The 19,183-nt window shown below is 43.0% G+C and overlaps 1 protein-coding gene across 1 annotated transcript in view; it reads left to right on the top strand.

Moving 5' to 3' along the window:
• AFF3 (ALF transcription elongation factor 3) overlaps nucleotides 1–19,183 on the top strand; it is a 333,696-nt gene that overhangs the window by 148,267 nt on the left and 166,246 nt on the right. Inside the window, exon 5 of the mRNA XM_076328910.1 lies at nucleotides 4,487–4,531. Coding sequence (XP_076185025.1) covers nucleotides 4,487–4,531 — 45 coding nt within the window. The remainder of the gene's footprint in view (nucleotides 1–4,486; nucleotides 4,532–19,183) is intronic.

Here is a 19,183-nt window from a genome sequence, read left to right as displayed (position 1 = left end):
ATCTCCATACTTTCATGGTCTTGCCTGGCAAAGAAGCATTTCTATTATGCTTTCAGATCAAGGTCCATCAACGTGGGCTTTTTTCCCTCTTTTTGCTATTTTTTTTATCATGGATTTAGGTTATTGCCTGCCAACATTTACTGCCTGAAGCTTCACTCTAGGTCTGCAGCCCTGTGTTAAGCAATGCCATGCAGTGCCTGTGCAGGGCGGGGGTGAGAGCTGCCCTGGAGGCAGAGGTGGCACCCAAAGGGTGGGCGCGTGGCGGCCGCTGCCGTGCCGCCGGTTGCAGATGACTGACGTTCAAGGACCGACACAGCCAGCCTGGCTCCCACTGAGTGGAAGAGGCCAGCAAGTCTGCTGAGTGCGTACCTCAGCCTTCTGCAGATCTTAATCACACTTAATTTATAACGGAGGCAAAATCCAGTAACTTCTGGAGACTTTTTAAGAACACTTAGCACAGTCCAAATAATAACAGCACCAAAAGCTTGCATCATAAAAATCTCTTAGGCTAAAATGGAAATAGATACTTGCAGAAGATTTTTCTTTCTTTCCTTCACACAAAGATTTGAAAGGGGAGAGAAGTATCACAGATAGGCAATTCCTTTCAGAGGGGTTTCTTTATATATCTCCATGTGAAAGCTGTTGGTAAGGGAAGAAAAAATAAAGTAATGCTCTGAAATAAAATTTGTACAGATGTAGCTTTTTTTGAAATGACATCCCGTTTCTCAAGAATTCGATGTAGCCTTTAGTCAGCCTTGTTTCTTACAGTTCTCTGTGCTTTGCATGGTAATTAGCTGCTCGTTTTATCGGCGGTGCAATGCTCCCGGCTATTTCTTCAGCAGCCACTGCCGTTATCCTCGGCGGCAGCTCCTCGCATCCTCCTGCCAGACTGTATGGCAGCCGCATGTATGTGCAGATGTTTGGCGTTCTTCAGGCTGCGCTGACTGAGGAACGAAGGTAATGGGCACAGCATCGGAAAGGGAAGAGACCGGAGCCCACTTCCCCCGACAGCTCCCTGAGACTTGCCAGTATTTCGCTGATGGTTCATTGGAGGTTCAATGAGGCGAGTTTGTTATGACAGATCGCAAAATGCAAAGGGAGGCAAATGAGCTGGGTTCATCAATGTCAGAATAAATACAGGGTAGCAGCTCCTCGGCTTAGTTGGGAACAGCAGCCTCAAAACCTCTGTTTTGTTTTAATTTTTTTTTAAAAGTAATTAAAATGTTTATTGCACAAGTGTACTGTGGCATGCAGGCTATCGAGAGGGTGGAGGGGCTGCTTTGCGCAGATTGCCGGTACTGCCGACATCAGCCTTACGCAGGAGCTGCGTCACGCAGCCAGCACCAATGCAATGGTGTTTGTACCCTGTGCTGTTTGTTGACTGCAGGTAATGCAATCTCTTCTTTTAATTCAGATTTCAAGAAACATTTACCAGCTTTTTTTTTTTTAATAATTAAAATAGGGCCGTGAAGTTAAATTCAGGTTGCCAGATTCCCAGGCAGTGTGGATTCCTCTATAATGTGACTAGAGATGTAGCCGAGAAGAGCTTTTAAAGTGAGAATGGGGAGTCTTTTCCATACCAACATCTACAGATGCTTTTCAGACATACCTTAGGTCCCACAATAACACTCTGCATTGTGTTATATGATATCATGACGAAAAAAATAATACGGCCCCAGGCCATATGAAATTGAAGTTGCTTGCTGTGTGCAGAGCGTAGTCTCTTAACTTCCCCGCCCTTATTCTAGAAAAGTTTGATATCAACAGTACTGTAAGATCCTTACAAGTATTCAAAGCAAAAATAAATTAAGACATTTATATTTGGCACTCAAAAGATGAAGAACAAAGAGGAAAATATAGAAATTGAGATTTTCTCTAAATATTTTTTTCAGTTTTGCATATCTTCTCGTTGGTTTTGTGTTTCCAGCTTTTTTTTTGCCTTTTTGAAAGGCAGTGTGATGATGTTGAGAGAGAGATGTGAAAAGTTTTTTTACTCCCTGCCCAGAGATATGATGTGCTAGGGAGAATAGCTGAAGTTTAACTTCTGTGGTAACGGAAAGTGTAATTTCTTGTTGATGAGTATTTGCAGACTTATTTCATTACACTTCTAGGAGGGATATTTAATTTTGTAATAGAAGCTTGTTTCTAAACCTAGTCTGAAATAGCCTATTGCCAAATTTACCTTCGGTAGTTTTGTCTTCACACAAGAATAGAGAGCATCATTTTACCTTATGTTCAATGTATTGTATACAGCATAAGATGGTAGGTCATCTCATCCCTCCTTCTGTAAGATGGCAATGGACTAGAATAGCTAGCTTGAGGTCGGGCAGTAAATTCGTTGCTCTGTAAACAAGGCGTTCATGATGAGGGCTTTACACTCTGCACTGTTGTTAACGGGATAACAAGTCATAGGCTGGGGTTTGGGGAAGGAAAGGGAGAAAATGGAGGGAAACCCACAGAGAAGAGAGAAATAAAAATTAGCTAATATGAATTTTAAAAATCTTAAATATCCAGAGATTGTTGTGGTGTTTCTGTCTGTCTTGTTAGCTTCATTGGCGACATGAACTCTTGCACTTGCACCCCTGCTTCAGCAACAGGAAGGTCGCACGCGGTGTTGTGCGGCTCCTCGGGGACAGGGCTGAGATCAGAACAGGGCTATCTGCTCAGGGCTGCAGCTTCTTTTCAGCATCTGTACATCAGATATGAGTGATTCTCCAAAGGCTGACTTTATAGCATGCTTAGTTCCTTTCCCTTTGAAATCAGTGGTGTAACTCCTGGTGAACTGTAAAGCTGGCGGACTGCGTTGCACCAAAAAGAGTTAATGAGATTCATTTGTTTAACAATCAAGGGCCATATTCAGCAAAGATTTAGCAGGAGTGCTGACAATAAAGCACTTATGACTTTCTATGAATTGGCATGAAATAACAGCCACAAAAAATTATGAAACATAAATTGCTCCCTTGCTTATGCATGACTGCTGTACTTCCGACCTTGGTTACAGCTGTTAAGCTGTGAGCAGCTGCGGATCCAGACCTCCTCAGTGACTCAGCTCAGGCTGGGGAGCGGCGGTGACAGCGTCCAGGACTTGCACAAACTGGCTAGTGGTATCATTTGGGCCTGGTAGGCACAGAGGTATCCATTTTTGAAAGTGCTTCATGATTTTTTGGGTGCCCAAATGCAGATGTGGTAGAGAAGTCTGATTTCCAGGTGACAAGAGCTCAGCACTTTGGAAAATCAGATTGCATTGGTATTTCTCCAGGTGGGCACCTGAAAACTCAGAACCTCCAGGTGGTTTTTGAAAACAAGAGGCGAAGACCAAGCTCACCTCCCTCCTAGCTCTTTGGGGACAGTAATTAATGGTATTGGATTTGTTTCCACCCCCCTTCCCACATGGGAAGACCTCAAGCCCCGGTCTCTTGCTTTCTGAGTTAGTTCTGTTCTGCAAAAGGAAGAAAACCTTTCTTTGGGGAATTGTCAGGGAATTTAGTGTGGTGAAGTAAATCCCCCGAAAACTTGCTTGATGCAGCAACCACCTGTATCTCGTGGAGAGCTGCAGGAGATGGGCACCCCCTCAGCATCAGTACCTCCCTCCACGGTGCGCCCTCTCTTCCCAGTTGTGCTGGGCAGCGCAAGGGGACTGTGGGCAGGGGGCAGGCAGGAATGGGGGGGGCATAAGTATGGCAGACTGGTGTCTCGTGCTGCCTCGTCTCGGCTGGCAAGAAGTTTGGGTACTAATGAACAACCAAGCTGAGCATGCAGGTGAGGCACCGGCTGGATGGTTCCTATAGGGGGATAGCTGCTCTGCCAAATCTCTGATTTCCCCTCTCCGGAATGGCTCTGGAGGAAGCTATACCGTTCAGGAGAGCTGAATTCCTCTGCGCCCTCAGTCCCACAACGTACGGGTGGGTTTAGGGTCAGCATTTTAGGAAATCGTAGCCTCCTCAGGACTGCTGTGCTGCCTAGCCTGCGCTCAGTGTTGCAGCCTGCGTTGCAGTCTCTGCAGCTCTCCCCTCAGCATCACAGCTGCCTCTACGCTATACATCGTCAGGCTTCACATAGGCAATGTCACTGCAAAGTCTTTCCTGCACAAAGGATGCGGAGAGATGTTATTTATTTAATATAAATAAATGTACATATTGGATCTATGTACATGCAATAACTGTTTTGCTTATGCTTACTCATATGCGGTATATCCAGAACAGCAGGAACTGCACCCAAAAGTGGTGCAAACAAAGTCCTATGAATTTATACAAATATGTTGCAACCATACGTAAACACTGCAAATATTACATCTTCCTGTGGTGCTGATGGGGAATAATTTGAGAATTTTAAGCAGTGCAACTTTCAGATGCTGGAAAGATTTGGCCTCATTTTGAAACTGTAATAGAGGTTGGAATATATTTCATGTGACAACCATGTCCTCAAACCTGCTATTTGTTATTTCTTTTTAAAACACAAATAAACTATTTTCTCACTTTGTTTACAGGACAGTGGAACAGGAGATAACAGCTGCATTGAAGAAATATTGCGGGTAGGAATCCCTAAAAAAACATTTTCTTCCAGTGCCATTTTGTTTACTCTAAAAGGACAAGAGAATAACAAGAATATTGCAATTACTGCTGTTAAAAATATTACTCTTTTAGATTGTCATCTTTCTAAGGAAAAAGTAGGCAAAATTATTTCCTCATGAAAAATAATTGAAAAATCTGTGAAAACAACCTTCTAGAGCCTCTGGATTTCACTGCTACTTTGTGCCAGTACGGCTGACCTTCATGCATGCAGAAGCAGATAATGGGATAAATTATAAACTGAAATGTACGATGATGTTTCAGGTTTACAAACCATGCAAAGTGCATGTTTCCATTAATCATGACTGTCAAAAATCTTAATTTTGAAGGGAGGTCTAGGAAGGTCATTTTCCACCTGGATTTAATTAGAATCTATTATGTAATGTCATTATGTCCATTATGTCCATTATATAATGACAATGTGCAAAATCCCTAGTTATTTCCATATTTCATTATTTTTTCTTTTATCTTAGTAATTTCTAGTTTATTTTCATGGAGCAAATTAATACACATCCAGACAGATCTTGGCTTGAATCAACTTTGATATTGATTATTTTCTGAGGCAGACAAATTTGTAAACAATGAAACATTTCCATATATTTTAACTCGTGGTTGTTTTGGTTCTTTTTCTAAACTGATAATTCAATAATTCACAATGATTATAAATCTGATATAATAGTGAGTGAAACACCAATCAGGGCAGATGGAATGGTAAAACCTTCCTATTACTGTGTGCGCTTCCACCTCTTGGATATCGACTACCCAAATATTTCAGATTGTTTATAAACTACGGGGCTATAAATATTTGGTTTAGAGATTAGTAGTGCATTAAGCCTGTTGTTTCTAAAGGCATTTCTCCATTCTCCCTGAATATGTTAAATACAGCTTTTACTTCTAAAAGTGGACAAAGAGTTTATCGAAGGGTAATGATGATGGATTGCTTATGACTTCACTGGCAGCGCTTTTACCTAGCTAACGTTTACAAAGTAGGCTTTTGTAGGGCTGAACCGCATATTGAACAAGCCTTAGCCTCAGTCCCTGCTGTTTCATTACAAATTAATAGCAGATAGTATAATTCATGAGAGCTTTTTACATTTTTCACGATGCACTAAGCATATGATGTGATTGAGGCTCATTCGCCCCTTTTTTATGCAAGGCTTTTAAAATGAACAGTCAAAAAAGCTAGTCTTTCTCCTTAGGTTGTGCAATTTGGCTTGTGCAATTAGCCAAAAAATGTAGAAGAGACATGGTTCCTTCCACGCAGAGGAACATGGATATGTAAGAGACCCCAGCTGAGAAGAAAAATGCACTGTATGACTAGAGATGGTAAGGTGCATCTCCAAACCAGTGAACACAGCTGCTGCTCTCTCTTTTTTTTCCCTTGGGAACGTTCCTCAAGAAATACTTTCGCGAAGCTTCATGATGAAGCGTTCAGGACATCCTTGGATGGGTAGGACCCTTTTGTTTGTGAGGATTTATTCACAAATTCTTTCACTTTGCTTAAAACCAGAATAAAACAACCCACAGCTCAAAAGTCACACTTCGCATCAGTATCATGCTATCTGCTGAGGCTTAGCATGGCTAAAATAGAGAGCGCACTGTTTTCATCCCCTAGCTCTTGTCCTCACATGAATACTCAGTCATCATGGGTAACCCCTCCAATCTGTCCATTCTCCAGGTCTGCAACCTGGGTCTCACTTTCTATTCTGAACTTCCCTTGTGTCTCTGTGTCTAAAACTACACGTAAATCTTGCAGACTGTTACTCTATAGCATTTCTAGCTGAAGCTCTTTATTCACAAAGGTATAAGTCTCAGGTCCAAATTCTCATTACATACCTTGATTGCTGCAGCATCCTTTCCTTGGTTTTGACAAATGCAGTGTTACCCACCTCCATTCACGCTGCTGTGCAGATCATTTTCCTAGCTTGACATCTTGCCCAAAGACATTTGTCTTTACACCTCACCACGGTCATCTCCTTCTCTATCACATCAAGTACAGCTATTTGTCTCTGATTTTAAGGCCTCAAGTCTACCAGCTCGTGCTAACATATTAGCTCCCACTTTAGCTTACCTGGTGATGCCAGCCTCTGCCACCCTGTTGCTAAGTTTTACATCAATTAATTTCTCCCATGCTTCCCATCAGATCTGGGAACAGCCTTGAACACTTTCCCGATTAGCTCCATACCTACCTTCAGATCCTCTCTTAAGATCCTCCTTTTTCACAAGGACTGTGGAAAAACAGTGGTGAGGTCAGGGCTATACCACTGTTTCTCATGCTTGAACATTGTTGTCCCACTTATCCCTCGTAGTGCCCCGTCAGGCCAGATGTATTCATCTGCTCTCTTTTGTCCTGAAAAGTGAACTTTCTGCATCAGGGAACTGCTGTATAGTACAAAAGCAGTTCTTAGGTACTCTCGCAATACAAATCCGTATCAGCAGTGGTTGCTGTTACTGATAATTAGTGAAAGCAGCAACAGTAATAATGTGCCATTGCTATTCACTTTGTAGATTACTGGCATCCAGACTTTTCCAGCCCTCTCCGTGCCCTCTTTTTGTGCTGAACAGATCCATTCAGTTTTAACACAGATTTTTGGTTTTCTGAAACAGACTATTTGTAAGGAATGCCATTTCCATTTTTTTGTTGGAGGTGCTATTCACATAGTAAAGCCAAAGTTTAACTCCTTTTCGGACAGAATATATGCAGTTCCTGTATGGGTGCCCAGAGGCAGACAGTGAAAAGCCACAGGAGCTGCAATCCTTGTGTTCCCCTCAGAAAAGATGGCTCTTTGCTGGCACGCTGAAATGTGTTGTAGGAAGGGCCACTCTACTATACGGAGCATCAGCAAAGAGAAGAAGATGCTTAAAATTTATCTTTTTAAGGAACATTGCACCCTATTTTAGCTGTCTCTTGCACAACACAAAGCAGAAGACATCCTCTCTTTCTAGACAGTGTGCTCCCTGCACATGTCAGGCTGTGGCTCTTCCAAGGGATAGCTACTTCCACAGCATGTCCGTCTTTCCCCAGTCCAGACCAAGGGCAGTAGAAAGCGTGCCCCAAATCTGCTCCATCTGCTTCCCTGTGCTTCCTTCCCCCAGCGGGTGAGAGGAGGCAAGTGCTGGTTTGTGGACAGATCTTGTCACCCTCTGGTTTCAGGACTTGGCCAGAGCTAACATCTGGCCCTGGGCTGCAAAATCAGTTGAGGCATAGCTTTAAAATCACCAAATCTTATTTTGCACTAACTGTGACAAGAATTTGTAGTCTTTGTGCTGCCTGGTGCAACGCAGGGTGCCACGGCTTAAGTCTAGCCTTTTTTGATGTTGTTTTACTAAATGTATCAGAGCTCTGTAGACTTTGTAAATTGACAGATCATTCTGCACGAAACTGCAGCTTCCAAAGAAAGCCCCCAAGAACTGAGACGCAGAACCGCTTCCAGTCCTGAAGGAGGTTGATTAACAAGACAGTAACCCTGTCGAGATTGGAGCTGTTGTAAGGACTCCTGCTAAGTTTATAATCACTGCAGGAATCCTGAACCTCATCTAACCCCATGCACTAGTTTATAGCAAGTTCTTCAAAGTGTAGTGACTTCTCTGTCCCGCTGCAGGCACGCACGTCGAGGATAGAGAAACTTCTAAGAGAGCCTTCGATGTAAATAACTCCAGTAAGACCAAGTTACAGATGTAATGTCAAATCAAGAGAGAAAAGCCTCATTACTTGACAGTAGCTGTAAAAGGCAATTCTTTGTAAACTTCTGCATTGTTGGTAGAGGACATGGTAGAAAACTTTGAAGCGGAAAATAAGAGTTAAGGCTACACAAATATCCTTTATTCCATCGTGCCCTGAGCAGTAGCTACCTGAGTTCCTGAGACACTGCCAAAGCCAACCTATCTACTTCCTTGCTAAAATACAGGCTTTCTAAGCAAGATTAGTAATTTTGGCTGATTTCTATTTGATTTTATTAGTGTGTGGAACTGTGTATTTTGTTGTGACTGGTGGGGTTTGGAGTAAATATTTATTTTGCTGTGGTACATGGGAAAAATGGGAGCAGCAAGAGTCTTGCCTCTCCACTAGGTTAACTGTTGCAACCAATATCGGATGCACTCAATATATTTGCCATGGATTTAAGGAGAAAGGGATTGTGTCAGGTGCAGGCAGTTCTTGGTTTGTAAGGTAAGTGGTGGGAGATTGATCTGACTATTCTTACAGTCTTAGCTGCGATTTCCTAGAGTTGCGGTGGCTTTGTTGAAAGGAAACCCACAGACAAGCTGAGCTTTTAATTATTGAAGATGTTCCTTGTGAATTCCCTTTTTTTTTGTGTTGACATGAGAGGTGTCATTGAACTGAAGAGAGGCAGACATAGTGTGTTTGACTGCAGGATGCAGAACTGGCAGAAAGCTGATGGACGAAAGCAACAGGAATGCAGAGAAAGGGCTAGAGGAAAACCTGGGGATACTGGTGGATGAAAACCTGGACATGAACCAGCAACGTGCGCTTACAGCCCAGAACGTCGACCATAACCTGAGCTGCATCAAAAGCAGCGTGGCCAGCAGGTCGAGGGAGGTGATTCTGCCCCTCTACTCCGCTCTGGTGAGACCCCACCTGGAGTACTGCATCCAGCTCTGGGGTCCCCTGTACAGGAAGGACATGGACCTGCTGGAGTGGGTCCAGAGGAGGGCCACAAAAATGATCAGAGGGCTGGAACACCTCTTCTATGAGGAGAGGCTGAGAGAGTTGGAGTTGTTCAGCCTGGAGAAGAGAAGGGAGAGACCTTATTGCGGCCTTTCAATACCTAAATAGGGCTTATAAGAAAGATGGAGAAAGACTTTTTTCCAAGGCCTGTAGTGACAGGACAAAGCATAACGGTTTTAAACTGAAAGAGGATAGGTTTAGGTTAGATATAAGGAAGAAATTCCTTACTTTGAGGGTGGTGAGACACTGGAACAGGTCACCCAGAGAAGTTGTGGATGCCCCATCCCTGGAAACATTCAAGGTCAGGTTGGACGGGGCTCTGAGCAACCTGATCTAGTTGAAGATGTCCCTGCTCATTGCAGGGTGAGTTGGACTAGATGACCTTTAAAGGTCCCTTTCAACCCAAACCATTCTGTGATTCTATGAAAACCAAGCATGACCAGTTAACATGGAAGAAGCCACCTCCTTTGGGATGGCGTGGAGCAGTGGGGAGGCAGGATGGGGTGGAGGACAGATAAGTTTATTTCAGGGAGGATAGAAAAAGCAGTTGGGGAAGCAGTGAAAGGACTGAGACTCTAGCTGCGAACATCCCTCCCAGTGAAGGACAACTCTGCTTGGTGCCACGAGCCTTCTGCAAGGGGGTGAGCACCCGCAGGTGCCCTTGCAAATAGGTTGTGACTCCCCATGGCCACAGGACGTCCACTTATGAAAACATGACATTTTAAGTGTGATGGCTTTGATGAGTAATTTACTTGAATATCTCTACCCTGTGAAACTAATCAGAGCATGTAAAGCACAGTACTTCTTACTTGAGCAATGTAAAAAACTGAATGAAAACAGAATCTAATTCTGTATTTTTCCCCTTCCCCACTTGGGATCCCTTGGCTCATTAGCAGGCTTGCTAATTCTTTAGCAGAAAGCATTAAGGATCAACCCATCAAATATTCAGGGTTTTTTTCAAACGTGAACAGCCATATGTGCCGTGAGATCAGCTGCACTCCATCAGCTGATTGAATTAAAACAAGAGCAGAGGTAAATTAGAAACTGTCTGCACAAGACAAATCCTGTGAAAACATGAAATCCTACCAAACACACTGTCACTGTGAATAAGCATCACAGTCAGTGGAGCACGTGTCAATGCTTAGAAGGGAGAAAAATCAGTTTCTTAGAGGTAGGTTGTTAGTTCAACAACTCTGAACTGCTGCCTTGTAAATGTTAATGACTGTAAGATCCCACTGGCTGCAGTTAAGCTCCTGGTGGAGTTGGACATGTGAAGAATTACAGAACACAAATATGGTAATCAGCAGTATATTTCTAAACACTCCTCTTGCTTTCCAAAGCGGAGGGAAAAGCCTACAGGTGGAACGAGACCCACTTTGCTGCATGGCGCTAGTGCAATAGCCACCTCTGCACTAGCAGAGCATTTTATTGCAGTCCCACTGCTGGAAAGAAATTGCTGCGCAACTTTGGGAGGGAGGTGAGAAGGCTGCTCTCAGCACGGCACCTTCATGGGGAAATTCGTGTTGGCTTTTGTGACTGAGCATGGTGGGAAACTCCTGGAAAAGTTTCAGGAGGAACACAGCAACTCCAGGCGAAAGAGAGGCGATGGGAGAGAGAGAAGGTATGGAGACTTAGAAGCAGCCCCAGTTCGCTGACGCTACCTTTCTTGCTCAGTCTCACTGAATACAGAAGCACTCCAAAGTGTCAGAATCATATTAAAAATGTATCAGATGCATAAAATATCATTTGTTTTCATTGCAATCTTTCAGGAGAATTTTCACAGCACGGCTTTGCTTTTAGTATCCTAAATTTCAGAGCAATTAAAGCATTATTTTGGCTGATATATACTGTTCATTGCATTTCTTCAGTATTATTCTTTTTGTCTTTCATACTCAAATAAATGAAAAAGCATACCCAGGAGTGTTTGGAAAATGTGTCGTTTCACCCAAGGCACTAAATCCCAGAAACATTAAGACGTAGTTGAAGCCATCTAGTCCAACCTCCAATACTCACGTATTAACATTGCCCTTCTTACCACACCATGACAACCCAGCTCGTTTGTACAATATCCTATCTACAGCAGTCACTGTCTGCAGCGATTTACCTAGGTCAGCTTTCCTCCAGCCAGCCTGGGTACCGCTAGCGGTGTGGATGGCAGCACCGTGGAGCTTCAGCAAGCCCTCTGCCTGGAGCTTCTCCAGCTTCTCAGTGAGAATTAGCAGTCCATACGGTAGCTTGTGCTGCTAGAGCAAAATCAGCAGCAGTACCAGAGCTAGCTAAAGATATTTTGGCTTTGTCCACGTAAGCTGCAGTGACTACAGAGGAGGCATACCTGTGTATACCATCATCCCCTCGACTCCTCACACCTTGGCAGCTTTCAGGATACACCGTCTGTACGTGGTGCCTTGGACTTTCTCTGTGTGTCCGCTGCAGCCAGGGTCTCTTTATTACCTCTTTCTCCATCCAAAAGGCTGGGGGAGGATTCCACACTTTTCACAGCTTTTGCTCCTTTTTGGGCTTTCTCAGATCATCAGCGTCTCTCCCCAGGTGACCTATTATTTGTCATCTGAACAGCAACTGCTCCTGGTTTGGGCACCATGCATGGCGTATCCTTTTTATTGCCTGTCAATAAACCTTCACAGCTAACGCGTTAAACCCAGACATGTAAACATCGCTTCCCTGGCCCTTAACATATAGAGTCTGAGGTACAGAGCACCATGTAAAATGGCACTAAAATACTATACTAACAGTGATAATGTCAAGCAACCATTAACTAGTTGTACATCAACAGCCCCTCTGAATTGTCACACTTGGATTTTTGCTGCTGTGACTTTGTTGAAAATAGTGTCTCAAAGGAGTTTGAGGTTTGAAGTATGCTGTATATTTAAACCTTGAACTTAACAAATCTCCATGTCAATGAAAAAATATCACCTTAAAAAGGCAAAAACTATAAATAGTTTAATGGAAGTAGGAGATCAAGCTAGAAACTCTTATGGTGGGAATAAGACTTACAACAAATGCCACTCAAACGTAATCTGCCTTTCAGTCTTCCAGGACGCAATGGAGGACATGGAGGCACTTTCTGTGGCATTAGCCACCACGTGCTGCGGCACTGACATTTTCAAATACAGCAAAATCTGATCTGTTTTGAATCGAATAGGGTGGTACAGAGGAGAGAGACCCATATTCTTTTTAGAACACAATTAGCCGATGTGTGAAGGCTTTGTGTTAGGAAAAGGCAGACCAGTAGAAAAGAGCTGGTGAAACACTATCATGCTAATGTGGTGGAATTAATTTTCAAAATTGCTGTTTTGTAGTGAGTGTATACACCCTGTTATTTGACAAAGCACGAGAGAATCCAGAATGAATTATCCAGCCTCTCTGCTATACAAAAATAATACAGTAAAATACTTACTAATTTTTCTCTCTGTTTAGAGTGTTTCACAAAGCTGGAAAAGAGGCACAATCACCATCTTGTTCCAATACAGAGAAATGATTCCTTGTTATTAATGGCAAAGGGCCAGATAGATCCTCGTTTTGTATATCCCTGCCACAGCTCCTCTGAGGCCAACAGAATTATGCATATTAATACCAGAAAGGATCTGTGCTATCAGTCCTAATGAAAGAAGAATAAAATTTGGGTAATAGCAGGTATCCGCACTGCTGGGAGCCTGGCGTTTGATGCCTTCAGCTGCCGCCTTTAGAGAACAGCCTACTTTCTACCCCCTTGGTAAGATTCACTCAAAACAAAGTAAGACCACAAAGGAGGTGTGACTTGAGATGACGGCATCCTCCAGTAAGCCCTATGGTGACAGTGGTTTCTTCCCTGATTAAATGGGCATTAAGGAAGCAGACTCATCGGACAATGCAACTAGATGCAGTTATAGGATGTATTTTCCACCTGGGTTAACGTTCCCATTTTCTTTGACATGTTTCCAGGGATGGCTGTAGAGTAGGGGAGGGAGAGATGGAGGGCTTCCCGTAGTGTGCATGTGTTCCGGGCTGTAGACTGCAGCTGTGGCTGCAGAGCTGGGCAATCATTGATCCACGGTCCCCGACGCCTAAGGACACAGCCCTGGTTTGCCCCGTGAGCCCGCAGGGTGACAGACCTACTGCCATCCCCACCTTAAGATGTGTCTCTGAAAACCTGCATTAAATCGAGTTGTGGGTTTCAGTGGCTGACGTTACGCATGTACTTCGGCCATGCACCTTTTCCTGTCTCCTACACTAATATTTTCACCAGACGTGCTCTTACATCTAGGAAATTCCTCTGTGGTGCCTGATTTTCCACAACTGGAGATGATCAGCGGGAACTCTCCCACCACTGTCACATTTTGGTCTGATCCAGGAAGCGTGAGCTCTCTGTTTATGTCTGAGAGAGGCAGCTTTCCTCATCTGGGAGCTGAGACAAATATTCTTTTGTTAATCTTATTTAATCATATTTAGGAGCAACACATGAGTTAGCAGTTAGCTTCACTTGGCAGAAAGACTTTAAGGAAATTGTGGGAGAAAAGAGGAGTCTGCTAAAAGGAAATTAAATCGCTTTCAAGAACATTCCATTGCAATGTCTATACTAATAACTAAAATGGACTAATAACTGTTCTCTTACCCTGAGGCCAATCAGCGTAGCATGGCTTGTGTCCAAAGACCTAAACTCTCTTACAGCCACAAAGCAGAGTGGCTTCACACACGCTGCCTGTTAGGAGAGGCCCCTGGGCATGCAGGGATTTTCTCTGCAAGAGTTGGCCCCAGTCAAAACCGTGCCGGTGTCAGTGATTTAATGATATGGACAGTTGCGGGCCGGCGCTCAGGTGTCTGGTCCTGTCGGTGTGTCAGGAGAGGTGTGGTCTAGCTTTTCTATAGCGTGTGCTGGGATTCCTCCTGCCTCGCGCACAAACTCAAAGACCTTGGAGAATACAGTACTAGCCACACTGCAAAAATTGTGATTGAAAATCTCTAACATTTTTTATTCTACATATTTTGGCATCTTTCTGCCATTGTAGTTCATTGCCCTTGGGACATACTGGGTTGTTTTTTTCTTTGAAAATGTGAAAGGTAAAAACTCTTTTTGAAGGAAAGACAAGAACATATGCAGTCATTTGTCTGCAGGATGCAAAGTGCTGTTAATAGAATATTTTAAGAGAGACTGACTGAATACTGATCAAGTTTTCACCAACCGAAATGTCATAGTATCTGTCCTTTATGATTAGTGCTAAATGCCATTTACTGTGTATGGTGCATTGTGTCTTTCTTAGAGTTATTTTGGATTTAGTAGCTTAGGAAGTAAAATGCTATCAGGTGTGCTTCAGAAGTGGGGTACTTGGAAAAGATCCAATTATTTCATGTACAAATCATTGATGTCACCTTAAATGACGGGATTCTGACTCAGTCCTCCAAACAGTACCACTGTACAGGTTATAGTGAAGATGGTGATAAACCATCACATTTCTGACAGTTTCTGAAAAGTTCATTTTTGCCAATGGAATTAATTTAATTCAAAATATGTATTCTTTACAATAATATTGACTACACTTAAAGTCACCCAGACATGAAAGGGATTACGTACAAACTTCAGTTACAAACCATGCAATTTTATATAGAAATTGCAAGCCTGTCACTTTACCCTTGGGGGGAAAAAAGTTATTCAGAGTAATGACAATAGCTTGGTGGGAGAGAAAGTGGGCTTCACGCAGTAAAAAAGTTTCTTTCCAGCTGTGTGGGTTTTCCACAGGCTTTTTTTCATTAATATTATCAAGTTATTTGTTATTTACTCATGAATGCTGAATAAATACCGAGCAAATTCAAGACACTATTAATTTTCGTACCATTGCATGTATGCATATGTAATGGTTCATTATAGCCCTGAGTTTTCAACATATTCCAGTGTAAATGAGAAGAGCCCAGTTAAAAAAACTGTAGACCCTGATCCAACCTGTGTTGACTTCAGATCCTCATGTTGAACTGAGCACCAAAAGGGAAAATTATGCCTATTAAATTGAGTAAACATTTTCTTCATTTATCTGGGTGGCTTTTTTCTGTCAGTGAAAACTATTTTTTTGCTAAAAATGCCAACCCTTAGAAACTTAATGAGTATTAATGAAAAGCTGGAATAATTTAGCATGGCCAAAAGGAGGGTAATTTTCCTTAGACATTTCATTAGTACAAACTGAATCCTAAAAGGCCTATTCTCTTTGTGGTTTGTCAGAATAATTCTCATTATAGTCAATAGGAACCAGGTATATATGCATCAATAGCAGAACAGACTGCTAAATATAGTTGCTGCCACGGCAGCTGGTTCCCTCTCTTGCTCATCAGATGGGGAAGCTGGAAGCTGCAGCAGTCTCACAGTGTAAGAAGGACCATGCTTGAAGACTTTTTTTTTTCCTGGGAACAGGGGCGTGAGCTCGATTTCGCACTTCCAGGCACTTCAGACTTTTCCCAAGCGGATGGACAGTCTTCAGCCTGCTGTGTTTGAGCCCACCACACAGGGCCGATGGGCGTGCAAGCTTCCCTTAACTTGAGCAGGCTGCCCAAATTTACCATATGCATCACGTTTTCCAAGCTATGTGACCACTGCAGGTTCTGCAGTAGTTCCAAAAAAATGGATGGTCGGGGCTTTTCCCCATTAGCTGGAGAAGCAGCGTACATCTCTAGACAAAGCAATGAAAGATCTGCACGCTTTGCCTCGTCTGAATTTCCTCATCGTTTTTTGCTGTCACTCCTCAGCTCCCTTGCATCTGAAGATGACATTTCCACCCTGTCTTCCAGGCTCAGCCTGGCTTTCCCTCTCCCTCCCCTCCTGGGCAGCAGCATCTTTCGTCCTCCCTGGTGTCTCCCTGCTCAGAGAGCTGCCCCCGGGCTCTCTTCTCCTAAACAAGCTTTCTTTGTCTCCGGGCCTGTGGAGTCTCACAGGAGTCACTTAGGCTCTGTGATTTTTTTTAAGACCCAGGATTAGTATCTGATATCTTTTTTCTCTTGTCTGGGATTTTCCGCTCTCCAAATCTAGACCCCTGTGGAGCAGCAGGGGAAAAAAAATGGCCCTTAACCTTTTGTTTTCCTTGGGTAAGATCTGTTCACGTGCTGATAATCTCTAGCTATCGACCTTTTTGTGGACAGACATTAAGTACTTTTCCTTGTCTTCTTAGCACACGGAGTATAAAGCATTACACAGTAAAAAACAGCCATAAGGAATTCATAAATTATACATAGGCAGATTCCCCAAATCATCAAACATTCCCTTCTGTAAAGGATGTTCACTATCAGTTATTGTTTCTGTGGTGTAGGTACCTTTCCATATCTTGTAATCTAAGCTTTCATGGATTACTTTTTTTCTCCTTTCTTCTTTTTTTTGTAATTTCAGTGAGTTCTGATTTAAAACAAACCAACAGGAGTCTGCTTTTTTACCCTTCTTTCTGTCCCTCTTTGCCTGCAGAAACCACACAGGTTGGACAGACAGGTGGAGCGAGTTCTGAGCTGAGACAGACACAGACCTGGAGTCTTTGGTTAAGGTGTCCCATCTCTTGAACCCGTGATGCCAGGGAAGGAGCCAGCCTGCCTAGGGATGCCTGTGCTTTGGGTACTCTCACGTAGCCCGTGGCAGCATTTCTGGCTGCAGCAGCTTTGCGGATGTGCAAGGCTGCGAATCCAGCTTGAGAATGTCCCTTCTCACACGCTTCACTTGGCAGAAGCTAATTCAAAATTCATATGGCACTGAAAAAGCCATGCCAGCTAAATAGTGTATGCGCGTACTAGCAAGCTAAACACATGCAGAAATGGGCTGATCCATGATGCATCTTGTTCTGTCTGTTCAAGTGCCTGTGTTTTGGCCAAGAGCCATCAGATTGGTAATCGTTGCAGAGTATGTCCTAGGAACCATGCAGGATTTGGGGCCAGCAAGAGGTACCTAATTACAGTGGAACCATTGCACTGTGTCCTCAACTTTTCCACAAAAGATACTGCTCTTACTAAATTTGCAAGGCCATGTCTCACCCTACGCATGAGTTTTCCTGCAGCAATGATAGAATCAAGTCTTACAAGTAAAAACTTAGGTGTCTTTAAAATACAAAGCAAGGATTTTAAAGCATTGTTGGCTTGACAGATCATTTTTACAAAGCTCATATCCCAAAATAAAAGCACTTTAAGAATCCTACGACTTAAAGTGTGTTAAAGTATATGGAAATGGAGCGTTCTGTGAGGCGAAGATAAGGGGAATTAAATGCTGAAGCCAGCACAGGTAAAAGGGAAAATGTAGCTGATCATACACCCATCCATCCTAGCCATTCCTCACCAGCTCACGTCCGCTCCTCTCTCCACTGCTCTGTTGCTGTTTCTGAATCCAGATGGCTGCAGGGTGAGTCCAGTCAAGCACTGCACTGTGTTTCTGGTGTGCAAGAAGTCAGGCTCCTGCTGTGAATGGCCTTCATGCTGCCACCAGTTCTCATTCGCTGACTCCTAGAAGGAGCAGGCACCTAGCCCTGAGTTCAGTGTCGGAGGCAGCCAGTTTGAGCACCCCTTGCAAAACAGACACAGCATTGACAGCTAAACTCTTTGCATTATTTCCGAGCAGGAGGAATGCAGGAACCTCCTGGCAGATCTAGAATGTGAAACATTTTATAAGGATCTGCAAAATGAAATACTTTGTCTAAGAGAACACTGTTGGTCCATCTGACTCCATCTAAACTGGTGGTGGCCAAGAGGTACTTCTGATCTCACGTGTCCGGCTATGTCCTAACTGTACAGCAGGGCAACAGACCTACATATATCAGTCCATGCAACTTTCCTGCACCCTAGTTTGAACCCAAAACTCCCCTGGATGCATGGGTTGAAGGGAGTCCCAATATAGCTCAGCTGGTTCTTGGATCTGGGTAATGAGAGGACAAGGAGCATGGAGACCGATGCATAGTACTACAGGTGAATTGTTATGTTCCAGAATTATCCGATGTTTAAGTCATTTATCTCAAAATAGAATTAAGGTGTGAGAAAGCCTATAAAATGCACAAATGCATTTCTTTGCAAAATTACAGGGTTTCTTCTGTTTGGAATAATGACTGTAAATTCCTCGGTATCACGGAGACTATTTAAGGTCACATCCACCAAAGCATATTTAAAGAAAGTTCAGACTTTTTGTGTCTGACACTTACATTCTGATTATCTGTCTGGAGGCAAAGCTCCTCATTTTGGTATGTAATGAATAAAATGCACAAGTGGAAGGAATCAAGATAATGAATTTGCAGGATAATTTTACTAATTATCTTGTTGCTGATCACAGAACCAAGGCGCTGCAAGTCAATCCTACCACAGCTATTAATATGCAGTGCCTAAAGCTGTTCTTGTAACATTTATTACTCATCTTGCTGGTTCTACACAAGTTGATAGCTTGCTATTAAATTTATAAAAGTGAATTCACTAACATGTTCCTTGTTCTAAACATAACATGTTAAATTATACAGGTTTACCAAAGTCTAAAGTAAACGAGAGCATTTAAAATAAGATGTTTTCTACTGCATGAATGTTAGGTGATCAGTTGAGATGGAATTTATCTCACCTTGTTGCAGTTATTTGAAGATAGGTATCTAATCTAAGTTATGAATTTAATCTCCCTAGGTAGCCACAGGAGAGAGGATGGGACAAATTGTCCTCTGAAGACGCCTCTCTCCTCACTGTCTACAGAGGGATCCCAGTCAATTTGCTGAAATGGACAATGAATTTTTTTATGACTAAAGCTAAGAGGGATTAAAGTTTGTTGTTGGGAAATGGTAAATGGGAAACTTTTCAACAAGAAAAAAGCCAGAAACAAGTAATAGTACTGTGAGGTTATGATTGGCCCACCAGCTGTTTGGTTGGCAACGCTTAGAAAAAGATAGTGGAGAACACAAGCATAGAGTCTGTACTGGTGATCTGCCTTTGGGAACAGCTCAAGAACATGAAA

The sequence above is a fragment of the Aptenodytes patagonicus genome, chromosome 1, assembly GCF_965638725.1.
Source record: "Aptenodytes patagonicus chromosome 1, bAptPat1.pri.cur, whole genome shotgun sequence".
In the NCBI taxonomy this organism is placed as follows: domain Eukaryota; kingdom Metazoa; phylum Chordata; class Aves; order Sphenisciformes; family Spheniscidae; genus Aptenodytes; species Aptenodytes patagonicus.
The sequence above is the reverse complement of the archived record's forward strand: the minus strand, read 5'-3'. Positions and strand labels throughout refer to the sequence as shown.